At 45.3% G+C, this 13,536-nt stretch overlaps 1 protein-coding gene across 1 annotated transcript in view; it reads left to right on the top strand.

Moving 5' to 3' along the window:
• Positions 1 to 13,536, top strand: part of LOC135400855 (sarcoplasmic calcium-binding protein 1-like) — a 46,357-nt gene that overhangs the window by 25,260 nt on the left and 7,561 nt on the right. The window contains exons 3-6 of the mRNA XM_064632800.1: positions 2,179 to 2,231; positions 5,375 to 5,488; positions 6,097 to 6,226; positions 10,014 to 10,117. Of these exons, the coding sequence (XP_064488870.1) occupies positions 2,179 to 2,231; positions 5,375 to 5,488; positions 6,097 to 6,226; positions 10,014 to 10,117 (401 nt within the window). The remainder of the gene's footprint in view (positions 1 to 2,178; positions 2,232 to 5,374; positions 5,489 to 6,096; positions 6,227 to 10,013; positions 10,118 to 13,536) is intronic.

The raw sequence follows: 13,536 nt of genomic DNA, 5'->3' as shown, positions 1-13,536 counted from the left end.
GTTAGCCTATTTTGAAACTGATCTGGTTTTTTGTTTGTTTGTTCTTCTTGTTTTTTTTTTTGTTTTTTTTTTTATTGACATTTCTAAGTCGGTTACTGTGAAGGGAAGAGAGCGATCATTGAAGTGCTTTTTCTCCTCTTTTTTTTTTCAAATGGACGTCAGCTTGTATGGAGCAAAACGACCTTTGCAGTCTTGCAGTATCTAGTGTTCTTCATGACCCGCGGGGCCATCGTGCACACGCGTATAACACGTCCTTTCCTGCGGGTGCGAGTCCCGATTGGCGATATTGTGCGGACAGCGTGTCTGGTGCGGATGTTATTTCTGACACCGCCACGGGTACCAAGTAGGACGCGGGTAAGATATCTCCCCCCCTTCCCCAAACAAAAAAAAACAGGAATAGAAAAGATTTCATATGGAGTTTCAGAGAGTCGTTTTTGCTTTGTGGGGTCGCCACTGGACACTCATGATCGTGGTCGGTATTACCATCGCTATCGCTGCCCGTTGTCGGGGCAAGATATAACAGTTTTTCGCCGAAACTGTTCGCGAATGGCACCGCGAGTGACCAATGAGAAGAGCAAGCTACTCAGAATGCAATCATCTGGTTGGGTAGAATGAAAACCGTTCGCAAACCGCGTGGTTTCAATGACCAATGAAGTCTTCCATGTGAAAGGGGTATAAGGGATCAGGCTTTGTCTAGGTGGTGTTGGCTCAGCGACAAGGTATTCTGTAGCAGACGACAGGGCCGGTGACGTCGTCTGCTATGGACGCAGTCAGGGAAAGGTAACGGAATCTTTTTCGTTTCCGTTACCATCTCAGTTACTGGCCCTTATTTGTTTCTGTTTCAGTTTCGGTTACCACCATTGTAGCTTACGTTTCCGTTTCGGTTTTCGGTACCGCCCCCCCCCCCCGCTTTTTGTTCTTCTTCTTTCTTTTCTTTCCTTTTTTTTAAATGGTTTGAGACCGTGGCTTAACTTAATCCCAAAAACTTTATCCCTCTACGTTCTGAAGTCTATTTTCAGGACTCCGGGGATACATGCACACAAGAGACAACGTTCATACGCTTCAAAATTCGCTTATTCAAAATATAGATATACGTGATTTCTATGAACAGGTATGAATGTGGTTTTCAGGAATGTTACTCACGCTTACAACTTACAAGTCACCATAAGCGTATAAGAACTATGCTTCTTCTATTTACTGTATACTGCTTACTTATATGGTCCAGTTTGATAGTTCATTTTAGTTTTAGTTCTTCAGTTAATTTTCATTTGCTTCATTGAGGTATATTTCATCAATTTATCTACACGATACGGTAAAGAATTGCAATAATTCGGGTCCTGCAGTACCCGAATTATTACCGTAAATTATTGTCGTTCCCGTTTCTGTTACACGTATTCTAAGTGTGCGATATACGTTTCTGTTTCTGTTACCGTTGCCTGCTATATTTCCGGTATAATACCCCCCCCCCCTGTTTCCGTTTCTATTACCTTTCCCTGGACGCAGTAACGTATTCCGTAGCAGGCCACAGGGCGGATGGCATCGTCTGCTACAAACGCAGTAACGTATTCCGTAGCAGACGACAGGGCGGATGGCATCGTCTGCTACGAACGCAGTACCACACGCCCGATATTCCAGCGCCGCGGGAATGTTCAACCTAAGACGCCACGGAACTTATTTCAGCTCGTGGGCGGTTTAGTTTTACTTACTTAACTGCCACTAGAATATTCCGCGAAGACATCGCCCGTGTGAATGCATGGAAAGTGAGTGTTGCAACACGTTTAAATCCTGAACACAGTAAGAAACTTTGAGGCGACGTTCGTCCACGATGAAAGACGCGACCAAATCTCATCCGAGAAAGCAGGAGCTTTTCATAGCTCTCCGCACGCCAACGTATTGTCCTCGTGCCCCGGGGAAATTTGTGTCTGCCATTATTATATACGGTAAAGCACAAGGCGCGGAATAATGGGGGCTGTTCCCAGGCTGGGCTGCAGAGATGATTGCGATGAAAGACGTGTCCGATATAACAGCTTCGCTTAGTACGCACAGGTATCGACCACAGGTTAAGGAGACTGGCTACTGCTTGTCTCTTGCAATAGAGATACAAGTTGTAAACACCACCATCGTGAAAGGGTAATTCGCCGCTTTATTGTAACAAACACGTTGTCTTTTCTCTCCTAGATATTGACAACAATGGGTACTTAGACGCACATGATTTCGAATGTCTCGCACTTGTAAGTATTTCTCCTTGGATAATTAAGTGCATGCGCTATCATCAAGGAATGCACAAACTGGGTCTGACTTTTTAGGATGGTACTTGACTGCGTGTGATTTCAATCAACCTTGATATTGGTCACGGTGAGCCCCCGAGGTTCACGGTAATCGCAAAAGATTCAGATATGAACGTGTACACAAAACATACGTCGCTTTTTTCGTCACGTTATCTGCTGTTTTATTACCCTTTTTTCTTCACGTAGGGTAAGGTGGGACAAGATGAGACAAAAACTAGCTATTGACACATTCTCAGGGGTCTAGTGCTTCTGACCTGCAAACGCAGAACGGACGTGGCCGGTCTAAAATAAACAGAGAATTAGAAATTCAAAAATGCAGATTGTCTCATCATGCCCCAACACTCGGTGCAAGACGAGACACCGCGTGGGGCAAGATGAGACACGCCGTGGTAATAAACTATACAAATTAGTTTTTGTAATCAAAACAGACAAAGTGAATCTCGTGGACACAGCCCCGCTGAGCCCACCGCTCACGTGATGTGCCATAAAACCATACAGAACCTGGTGCTATTTTGCTCCATCGTCCTTCGCAAACAAGGCATCGCTAGTCTGACGTGTCGCTGGTCGCTCGCTTTTGTGTGCACCTCTTCTTTGCTGGAAATATCCTAGGAAACAGGAAAATTTGCTGGAAAATCCTAGGCAATATGCAAAAAAGAAATCCCTGAGGAACAAGCATGAATCCACCGAATAGTTGACTTATCTGTTTCTAAATTACATTAAGTTTAAATTACACTAAATTGTCGCGTCTTGCCCCGTGCATATCATCGGATGCACTAATTTTTCTGTTCAATACTGGATAACCAAGAGCTGCTAGTGCTCAGTTTTTGTGCCTATATTTTGCATATATCTAGATGAACGAATAAAGAAAGAGGATGTGAACTTATATTGACAGAATAAGCCTACGAAACGCTGCTGCACAGATGACAAGAAAAAGGACCACAGAAAATGTCGCCTTTTTGGCGGGTCTTTACATTCCAAGCAGAAGTAACCGATTTTTTTTCTCTCTCTTCAACGCATACACCAATCCGGACAATTGTCACGTGGAATAAAGCGGACATGTAGAGCCACCTATGAGTAAAGTTGCAAGCGCATGGAGCAAAGCGTCTCCGAGACAGGCGTCGTCGAGCAAGAAATATCGCGTCATGCCTCGTGTCTCATCTTGCCCCGCCTTACCCTGAGTGTGGTTCGGTACCTTGTTGATTAAATGCCCCATTATTATTGCTGTTATTATTATTATTATTATTATTATTATTATTATTATTTTCCGCCAGATAACACAAGAATGCAGAAGTCGCAACCCGAAGAAGTCAGACCTTAAGCATAAATCATAAAAAATCAATACCAGCTGAACCCCGAAATGAGATTCCCTGAGAAGAATTATTCCGGATTTCAAAGAGGCCTTCGTTAACAATGTTTGTCGATGACGCTGGATGTTAACGTTTAGGATTTAGTTGGTCCACGAATGTCTTTCCATGCGAAAGTCCGATTACTTATGCCCACGCTCTTAGCTCGCCATCAAAATCACTGGAGAAGCTCACAAACTTTTTCCAAATTACGCTATTACCAGATCAGGAATATGCCTTTCCCGTGTTGCGTATCGTTCATTCTTTGGTTGAAATTATACCTGTGATGCAATACCATCGCATGTCTAGACGGCTATTTTTATTCCTACTCTCAATCTCAGTTAACTAAGGTTACTGATGAGTATTAGTTAAAACGACAAAAGAGAATGGGCGCTTTGGCAACTAAGCATGGATGTCATAAAGAGGAATTTTATTTCAGCTGTACTTTGATGGTTCTCATTACGCCAAGTGCTATGCAACGAATCTGCATTTCTTTATCTGCTATTGCGCGGTGTGGTGGACTAACTGGGGGTTCCATTGTAAGCAGCCTTGGGTAATGACTAAGTTACAATTAACTTGTAACTGTAACTAGTTATCGCTTTGTGTTAAAGTAACTGCAAAATGCAACTGTAACTAAGGAAGGATTTCCAACTTGCCATCATCTCACAAGCAGCCAGGATGGCCTTAGACCAACTCACACAGTGTTGTTATGGCCCATGTGAAATCCTCTGTTTATAACGCAGTATATAGCTATCCTTGGAGAATGCACGTGTTAAAACAAGTTTTTTTAGTTGTTTCTTAAAAGGTAACTGTCAAGTAACCAAGTTACTTGAATGCGGTGTAACTATAGTTACATTTCACAAAGAGTAACTGTAACTCAGTTACTATTTTTGTAGGCTAACTGTAACTGTAGCTTAATTACTTTTTTTTTCAGTAACTCCCCCTAAAGTCACTGGATTTGGAAAGTACCGCCATCCTCTGATCTTTGCCGCCGCGATCTTGGAGCTACAATGGCGGTCGTAGCATACCAACACATGCAGCGGCCGCCATTGTTGTTCCAAGGTCGAGGCGCGAAAGGGAAAGCATGACGCTACTTTCCCCAATCCAGTGACCTTAACTTCCCTTTGCCATGATTGTAAAACATTGCTAGACTTAGCACATTATCAACTGTCACACTGTCAGTGCATCAATAGACCTCTCCCTGTTTGTAAACAAATGACGCATAGTGTTCGACAGCGCCACCAATTTGGTAGAGTTGAACTACGCTTGAAGTAAGGGGCGAACAAGGTGGCGCACGAAAGCCACAGTCTTGAGGGGATTCCGATGGTCCATGAAAGGGTCGCGACCTTCGGTCCTACTTGTCTTTCAATAGGAGGCGGCGGACAAGTGCCCATTCGTGGAACCCAGTCCTCCCCTTCCGATTTGTTTCGGTTTCAGTCTGTCTACCAACGTCATGATGACGTTTCTCGGGTAGAGGTCTATTCTACCACGGCTGATGCCAACCGATTATCTTGCGCTAGTCTGGCAGTATCCCCTTCATTTCCTGCGGTATAGAAGGGTTCACACGCTTCATGACTATTGCCCACTTTGTTTTTATTCAAACGATCCCCTTCGGCTCATTTCAGCTGAATTCGACAGCTGTTTCCACTTAATCTTATCGTCCAACGAAATAGTGTCTTATTGTATTACTGCCCGTTATGTGTCGCATGAGCTCGTAAATCCTATTATCCCATTTGTTGTCAGAGGCAAACTGTTCTCGAGGGCAAAGGAGAATTTTTGAAAGAACGTCATGAACGCAACAAGGACATCATGCTCGGTCTATGGAACGAAATTGCAGATTTGGCCGACTTCAATAAGGTAAGTTTGACAACCCCACAAGAAGAGGCAGTTCTTACATAGAACTCGTTACATTCAATATGCAAACAAAAAATAATAATAACGGATGTGGTAGTTATTCCGTACGCTTGAGAGCTCTGAAATCAAGACGAGCGCGTAGGTGCAGTTTCCTCGTGTCACATGGTACACTTTCGAATTTTGCCGTTCGTTCTTTAAAAAAAAATAAAAAACCTCGCAAGGCGTAGGCTGAGGAAACAATTGATATTGGTGTTTCTCGCCACGCTCTATAACTTTCCAATTTACATCTCGGCCGTAAGACGAATAAATAAAACGTTAGCTAATTAATTGCGCCTAATTAATTAATCAGTCGCCATGAAAAAATACAGGCGATTACAACACGCGACTCCTCACAATATGCTGCGGTTTTCATTCGCTTATGACGCACCGTGCTTTTTTAGACCCCGGTGCACGTTAGCTTGGACACCCTGTAGAGTACAGCGAGTACACGTGATACTCATACTCAAAGAAATGTTACCTACAGGATTAAAAATAAGTTGGGCGCTAACTGCCTGATGCACACCGGGCCATCGTTTAAGTTAGGCATCTCAGGAAACCGTTTGCCTTTGCAGGACGGTCAAGTAACAGTGGAAGAATTCAAGAAAGCTGTGCAGAACCTCTGCGTCGGAAGGAGTTTCGATCAATTCCCTCAGCCACTAAAACACGCCATCAACTGCCAATTTGCGACGACGGATGCCAATGGTACGAGCTTATCAATTCAGTCGCAATACTTGGCACGTGAACGCTCGAAGGCCAATAATGGCAATAGCGAAATGGGCACAAATCTTGCTTGTGCGATGTGAAATAATGTACAGTAACGTGCTTAGAAGCAAAAAAAAAAGTCGATTTGAGTTACATGCAAACCAGGACACAACAAGTGGGGCGTATCAAGTTGGAAAGAAAGCCACCGTACTTTTTGTTGTTGTTGTGGTGGTGGTGGTGGTACCTTGGTATTGTTATATTCGTTCTCTCTATTTTATTTATTGAAACGATCCGTTTCCATTGGAGTTGTGCTAAATTAGGCCGTTGTCATTGACCATAAGCAACAAGGGCCACGTATACTTTCACTAGCACACCCCACTCACGCGCAGTCACAGCAGAACGAAGGCGCCATACTTCTATATAAAGGTTAGGGTGAAATGCATAATCTTTATTTTCATCCAATCAAATGCACGCACTTTTCACCAATCGTTTTCTTTCCTCCCTCCTTCTTCTACTGTCTCTTTTTGAATGACTAACATGGTTGGTTGGTTGCCAAAGAAAGACATGAACACGTTGGCCCAACTCTACGTAAACGTTCGATATTCCGCAGACGGTGCATTGCTTTTGAATATTTGAACTGTCGTCATCATGAGACGCCCTACGCTGCGGCGCCTCAAGACCCTCTGGGGTACTAGAACACTTTGCCTTTCGATACTGGAACTGTCCGTTCAGGAATGAAGGAACTTCTTCTGATGTCTTAAAGGATTGTCTAGCGTGGACTGACGAAAGGGTCTTGAAATGAGTGTGCTATAGAATCGATGTTTCCAGATGTGCTAAATAGGTCTGCTAAAATAATGAGATAACTACAGCCGCCGACGTACTCCATGACACTCGCTCCTTGCTCCACTGCTGGTCTTTTCCGTGTCACCGTTACCAATATTTCGCGGGGCTTTAACGGGGCACTGACCATATATTCACACGACCGACGTCCTCACCGGAAGATTCTTCTGGAAGAAAAAGCAGAAACTGCTCACGGAGCCGAAGTTCCGCCCAGTGTTTTGTTGAGCATTCACACTGTGTTGGAATATCGGGAGTCGCGTACTGCGCACTTAGCAGACGACACCGTCCGCGTCCTTTCCTGTCGTCTGCTAATGAATATGTTGTGGCTATGTCGCAGAATATTCCCCACGGTTAGCAGTGCCAACACCACCTAGATAGAGAAAGTCTGCTCACTCGTCGACGTGATGTAACAACTACGAGTCAGCCAATCAAGATCTTGTTTTCAATGGCCGTAGCCAATCACGAACGTGCTTTCAGCAGTCGTAGCCATGGAAACGAGCCGCCGTCATCTGCGAGTACTGATTGAACGTCCTCGCGTACTAAATGGGAAAAGCTTTAAAATGAAGCGCAAAACTGTCCCATACCTTTCTCAAAAGCGCGTTGCACTTTTGTCTATAGATTTTGTTGCCGTTCTCGCCAGCTGATGTCCGACAACACAGGGCTGACTTCGATTTCTTCTCTAGTGACTAATAAAAAACAGCTGATTGTCACAGGGCACGCGATGACACACGGTCATTCTGCCCGCAGCCTCAAAACGGTAATGATGCCTCTTGTCTGACTCTGGTCCTGTCTCATCAGATTTAAGTCTGCCGGTTCAAAGATAGGCGCAATCAGTTGCGAGTTCTTGAATTCGCAGGACGGCGTATCGCAGCAGTAGCAGACGAATTCTGAATTTATATGTCCACGTAGCGAAGGAAGGAGAGGAGGTAATAAGCAGGTCTTCTGCATCTAGGTGGCGTTGGCAGTGCACGTGAAGACACGACGTTGAGCGCTCGCGTTCACGTGACTGCAGAAAGCTATGACGTTATTCACATCTTCCGCTGGAGCATTCTGAGAAATGTCGCTTGTGTGAATACACCGTCTGTCTCCTCGCGGAATGAAGGATGCCGTTATTTCGACACCAATACAAAATGAACAGGATTTATGTGCGAACGAAAACTGCAATTCGCTCCTTCCCTCTTCCTCCCCTTATCAAGAAGCCCGACAACGCGGAGTGGCGTCCTATGGGTCTCCTCTGATGATTTGTCCAATCACCGCGAGATACCATTTGAGGAAACCAATGAGACGCCACATCGCATTGCAGCGCTTCATGAGAAGGAGGGGAAGAGGGAAGGTGCAAACTTCTGTTTCGTTTGCACGCAAATAGTGAACGACGCAACGAATGAATTCCGTTCCGTTTGTGTTGGTCTCAAGGGAACGGCATATTTCATTCCGCTGGGAGAACTTTTTTGCATTTGGGTACCCTTTAGATTCGCCGGAAAATGACGAGCGCCCTATTCGCTACAGTGGGGTCCCTGCGAAAAGTGTCTCTGAAACATGATCAAAGAACGCGAACAAAACACGGACGGACAACGAACACGGACACAGACGGAACCCCGTGTCTGTGTCGTCAGTCCGCGTTTGCTTTGCGTTCTTTAATCATGTTTTAGTATAGGTTACACTGTAACCTATTAAACGCGCTCCCCTCGTCCTATCAGTACTTCGCTTTCTTTTTGTTGTTGTTGTTGTCGTTGATTTTTTCGTTGAATTTTCGCATAGGGTACTAATTTTAAAGGAGCACTGGGGTGACCCCAATGACGAATAAAATGGGCTCCTTCGAAAGAACGACGAGCGCAAGTGTCCTCTGTTCCGCACACCTTTCAAAAATCCTCCACTCTTGCAGAACGCGTATCGGAGAATGAGCGAAGGAGGAGAGTACGACGTGACGTCACTTATTCCCCTGCCACGTGACTCGCGACGTAGAGCGGCGCAGCAAGAGTGCAAGCAGCGCGAGGGCTGAGAAGAAAGAAAGGCACGGGGACTTGCCGACGTCACGCTGCTTTCTCTGACTGACCTTGTAAAGTCCTTGTAAAGTTGATTGCGCACAATACACCGAAAACACCCCACGGAAATACTCTACATGGCGACTCTTGATGGACAGCTTGACGAAAGAGACATGGTTTCGATCCATGTTGAATGTCACCTCATTGCTCCTTTAAAGGGGCACTAAAATGAAAAAAGAAGCTCACTTCAAATTACGTTATACGCTATGTTAATTTCGTACTTGTTATTATAATTCTAAACTTCGATTCCGTTACGAAGCTAGAATCAAAATTATACCGGACTCTTTCTTGCTTCGGCGCCAAGGAGTGAACGACGCTTCAGCTCGTGCATAGGTGTTTTTAGTCCATGCTGCGCGTGCACGCGAGTGCCACGCCGTGGAGCAGTCAAGGTGATAAACATAGTGCTCGTTGCGAAGCGAACTGGCGTCGCAGTCCGAAGGAAGTGAAGATAAATATTATCAGTGGAACATTGGCGATAACTGTTGTGCGCTACAATTCAGTGAGTCGGTATCGAAAAATGCAGCAATGCGCATCGTGCCGCGCATATACGGAACACTACAATCGGACCCATTCCAAATCCACACGCCCACAATAGGTATGCGCGCGCTTCTCCTGCTGTCTCATTGGATGTCGCCAATCTTTGCTTCCTGAGAATCTATTCGTTGCCGCCAAAGAAGGCTCTGGTTTCATTGCGTTTTTCTTCTAAACGGTAGCGCTGTGTGAACTAATTTTGTTTGAATTGCACTAATTAAAACACAGACTTTCATTTGAGAGCAAGTTGTTTTTGCATTTTAGTGCCCCTTTAAGTAATTTGAGTGTTGGCCGTCGGCCGGCACGTCAATGCTAACAAATGATCGCAGCAGACCACGACAGAGAGCGCCTTCTGCAACGGCCAACTCTTTCAGGTGACGGCCTCATCTCGTTGGACGAGTTTCGTGTTGAATGTGTGACACGGCAAGCCTTCCGCGATCTCGGCGAGATCGACAAGTGCTACCAGAAGGTATTGAATGTAGGTATCTTAACTTAACCCTTCCTCGCTTTTCTCAAGAGCCAGTGGAAAGGCGAATGAATTTCCTCTTGTACCGAAACTTCCAGCTATCACCCACTGCCATCAATCAGTGAATGGCTCTCAGACATGGTGAAATCCCTTTCCCTCACGGACCCCTCTAACACTTTGCTCTTCCCGGCGAACTCACGCACCCTCTACGCATCTCCACCCTTCATCCTCCATCCGTCTTTTCTTTTTCTTTTTGCTATAGTCATGACGACGCCCACTTCTGTGTGGCCCAACAACAGCGAGCCGATCCTGCCATTACCCCCCCCCCCCCCTCACGGAAAATTGGTGTTACAAGATGGCTTCGTAGGGTGAGGAACGTTGAAAAAAAAAGATGGCACACAGGGGTCCAGGAAGCCAGACCGCGGCGGGGTTCGAACCACGTATCTCTCGATTATCGCTCATGTGTATTTCGTAACACAACTGCACCACTCTCTTACTTTAAGTGCAGGACAAGGAAAACAAATAAGCTCTGTGAAACACAGGAACGCGTATGGGGAAATGTTAAATTTCGCCGTTCTGCGAATTCAAGAATTAGCAGGTGATCGCATCTAACATCGCAAGTTTGAGCCTGTAAACTGAAAGCGCAACACGCTTTCCAGAAAATTAGTCTGAAGAAAAATATAGAACCGTTTTGCGCCTTTTGTTTTCTCATTTAGGTCGCGGAGATGTTCACTACTCGCAGACGACAGTGGCTAGTGGTGGCTTTATGTGGCTTCCGCTGTGGCTCACGCTGGCTCGTCTCCATGGCTACGACCGCTGAGGGTTGAAAATCTGAAAAAGAAAAAAAAAATCAACTCAGAAAAGTGGGGATATTTTAGTATAGCTTCTCCTCTTGAAACTATAGCAAAGCGGATTTTGATTAGGCAAGCAGGTGGTCTGTTGCCATGGGAAACAGAAACCAACCTGGAGAAATATCGAAACACAACCTGTTCTGCATTGCAAATTGGCTGTCGTTGGTATTATCACTGAACACATCTGAGACAAGCAAATCGGCTCGTGTTGAGATTGTCCGTTGTTGAGATTGTCTTGTTTGTCTGCTGTTAGTTCCATGTGCTTTCCCAGTCACAGCAAAATAAATGTAGAAATGGATTGCCAACAACAAAGAGTATTATACCGCATGCATCACTTATGATGGCCACCAGACAGCATATAAAGCTAAGAAACTGAAGGTAATCATATACCCCTTCTCAGTCCACTCAGTCCATGCCACTTCTACAAAGTTGCATGTCAAGGTAACCCTGCTGCGAAAACGGGCCAATTGCATACTATTCGGTACGTTCTGTACAGTCTGTTAAAGTTTGCACAGGTGAAGCATGCGGCTTTAAGATAAATCTGCGTGAAGAGGTTCCAAAAGCTCTTCTTGCCATGAATCCCCATAACCGTGGTCTTCTACTCAGAACAAGCAGCAAAGACCTGAAAGTTGCACATTGCATGGACCTAGAAAAGCAGAAAGGTACCATACGTAGCGCCGGGCTAGAGCCTTCTTCTGGTCAGACCGACAATGCCGACTGATCTGGGGACATGCGTGAAAGCAAATGCCGCAAGGCGGCAGGCTAGCTGCTACAATTCCTCAAGGCCGCAAACCTGCGGGACCTGTTACACGTGTGCTTCCGCGCATCTTCATTTCCCTGTGTCTGTGATTGTGTGTGTGTGTGTGTGTGTGTGTGTGTGTGTGTGTGTGAATTTTTTTTAAGAGTAGCAGGCCAAATGTTCCCAAGCAGCACAATGTACTGAAAGTCGAGTGCAATAGGGGTGGACGGTATATATCTTATCGATGTTCCTTAGTTTCACGAGTCTGTTCAAGGCCTTCCACCTACCCGTCCACCCCTATTGCACCCGACTTTCAGTACATTTTGCTGCTTGGGTTGGCTCACCTCTCTCAACACTTAAAAAGAAGAAGAAGCGCGAAAGCATCATCGTCGTTGTCGGTGGGCACCATATCACTCCTTTAGTCGCGGGGCTGAGGACACGGGCTGAGGAAGACCGCCTCTACAAAACAAGATATTGCAAGCGACCGAGACGCGAGAAGTTTTACGGTCGTCAGTCGGTTGCTGTCGATGGTTCCATCCAGTTTACCCAGTTCGTTGGTGGTTGCTCGTTTATAGCATTAGGACGTGCAAGCTCAGCAGCGCGGTGTCTGCAACCGTCAACGATGCGTGTAGTGGCGTGTGAACCACTGAGGACCACCGCGACCAGTACGGGCTGCTGGGGCCAACGCCCCTGAATTTGTGATTGTATCCTCATAATGCGAGCACCCGTTAACGGCATCAAATAGATACTCCACGTAAGGGAGAACTGATGAAACGTTCCTCTGGTCAAGTGCCACAAGAAGAGACGGAAAGTCACGCGTGGAAGTTGGTTGGGATGCTAAAACCGAAGTGATTGCTGGGCAATGGCATAACTGCCGCGTCGTTGCCACATCGGCGGCACAGAGCGAAAATAGCTACCGACGTTATAAACCACTGCGAAAGCTCATTCCGAGCTGTATTACACATCCAGGATGAAGGGCGCGATACGCGACACATTTTCGTGAGGAGTATTGTTGCTGGACTTTACACTGCGCACTAATATAGTTAGAGGGAATGACATACAGGGTGTCTTTCTTTTTTTTTTTTTTTTTTTTGTAGGCGTACAGATTTTTCATAAAAAGCACTATAAGGGCTATAGACATGCTGTTTTCACTTCTATCATCTCTGGGACGGCGGACGTTCTTGGCCACATGTTGCTCGACCTTCAAATGACTATTTACCTAAACATCGTTAATTAACTTTTTAATTATAAAACCTACGAAGTTGTCCCAATGAGAACATCTGTTCCTTTCGGTGATCTGATATCGTAGCCGTTTTCAGAACAAAAATCCGTCCGGTAGATCGTCCGCAAAAAATTCGTGAAGGAACACCTTTTTTTTTCCTTTATTTTGTTCATTGCGCATCTTCGGAGACGCGTCTTTCCTTCACCCCCAATGTGAGAGGGTGAAGATGTTCTCATTGGGACAACTTCGTAGCTTTTATAATTAAAAAGTTGAGTCACGATTTTTAGGTAATTAGTCATTTGACGATCGAGCAAGATATAGCGCCGGCCCAGAGATGATAGAAGTGAAAACGGCATGTCTATAGTTTTTTTTTTATGAAAAATCTGTATCGCCTAAAAAAAGACACCCTGTATATACATGATGCTAATGACACGCGACACACCTAAAAACGTACGACCAATCGTGTTTGTGCCGCACTTGTGGTCGTACGTACTTGCTGCACGACAACCACGTGGGGATAAGATTGCAGAGATATTTAATTGAATATGTAATGTCTGGACGTTAGGAGCACAATCTCGGCAGGTAATGTTTATATCATTTAAAAGTACGTGGCACATAT

This window comes from Ornithodoros turicata, chromosome 7 (assembly GCF_037126465.1).
Source record: "Ornithodoros turicata isolate Travis chromosome 7, ASM3712646v1, whole genome shotgun sequence".
NCBI lineage: Eukaryota > Metazoa > Arthropoda > Arachnida > Ixodida > Argasidae > Ornithodoros > Ornithodoros turicata.
The sequence above is the reverse complement of the archived record's forward strand: the minus strand, read 5'-3'. Positions and strand labels throughout refer to the sequence as shown.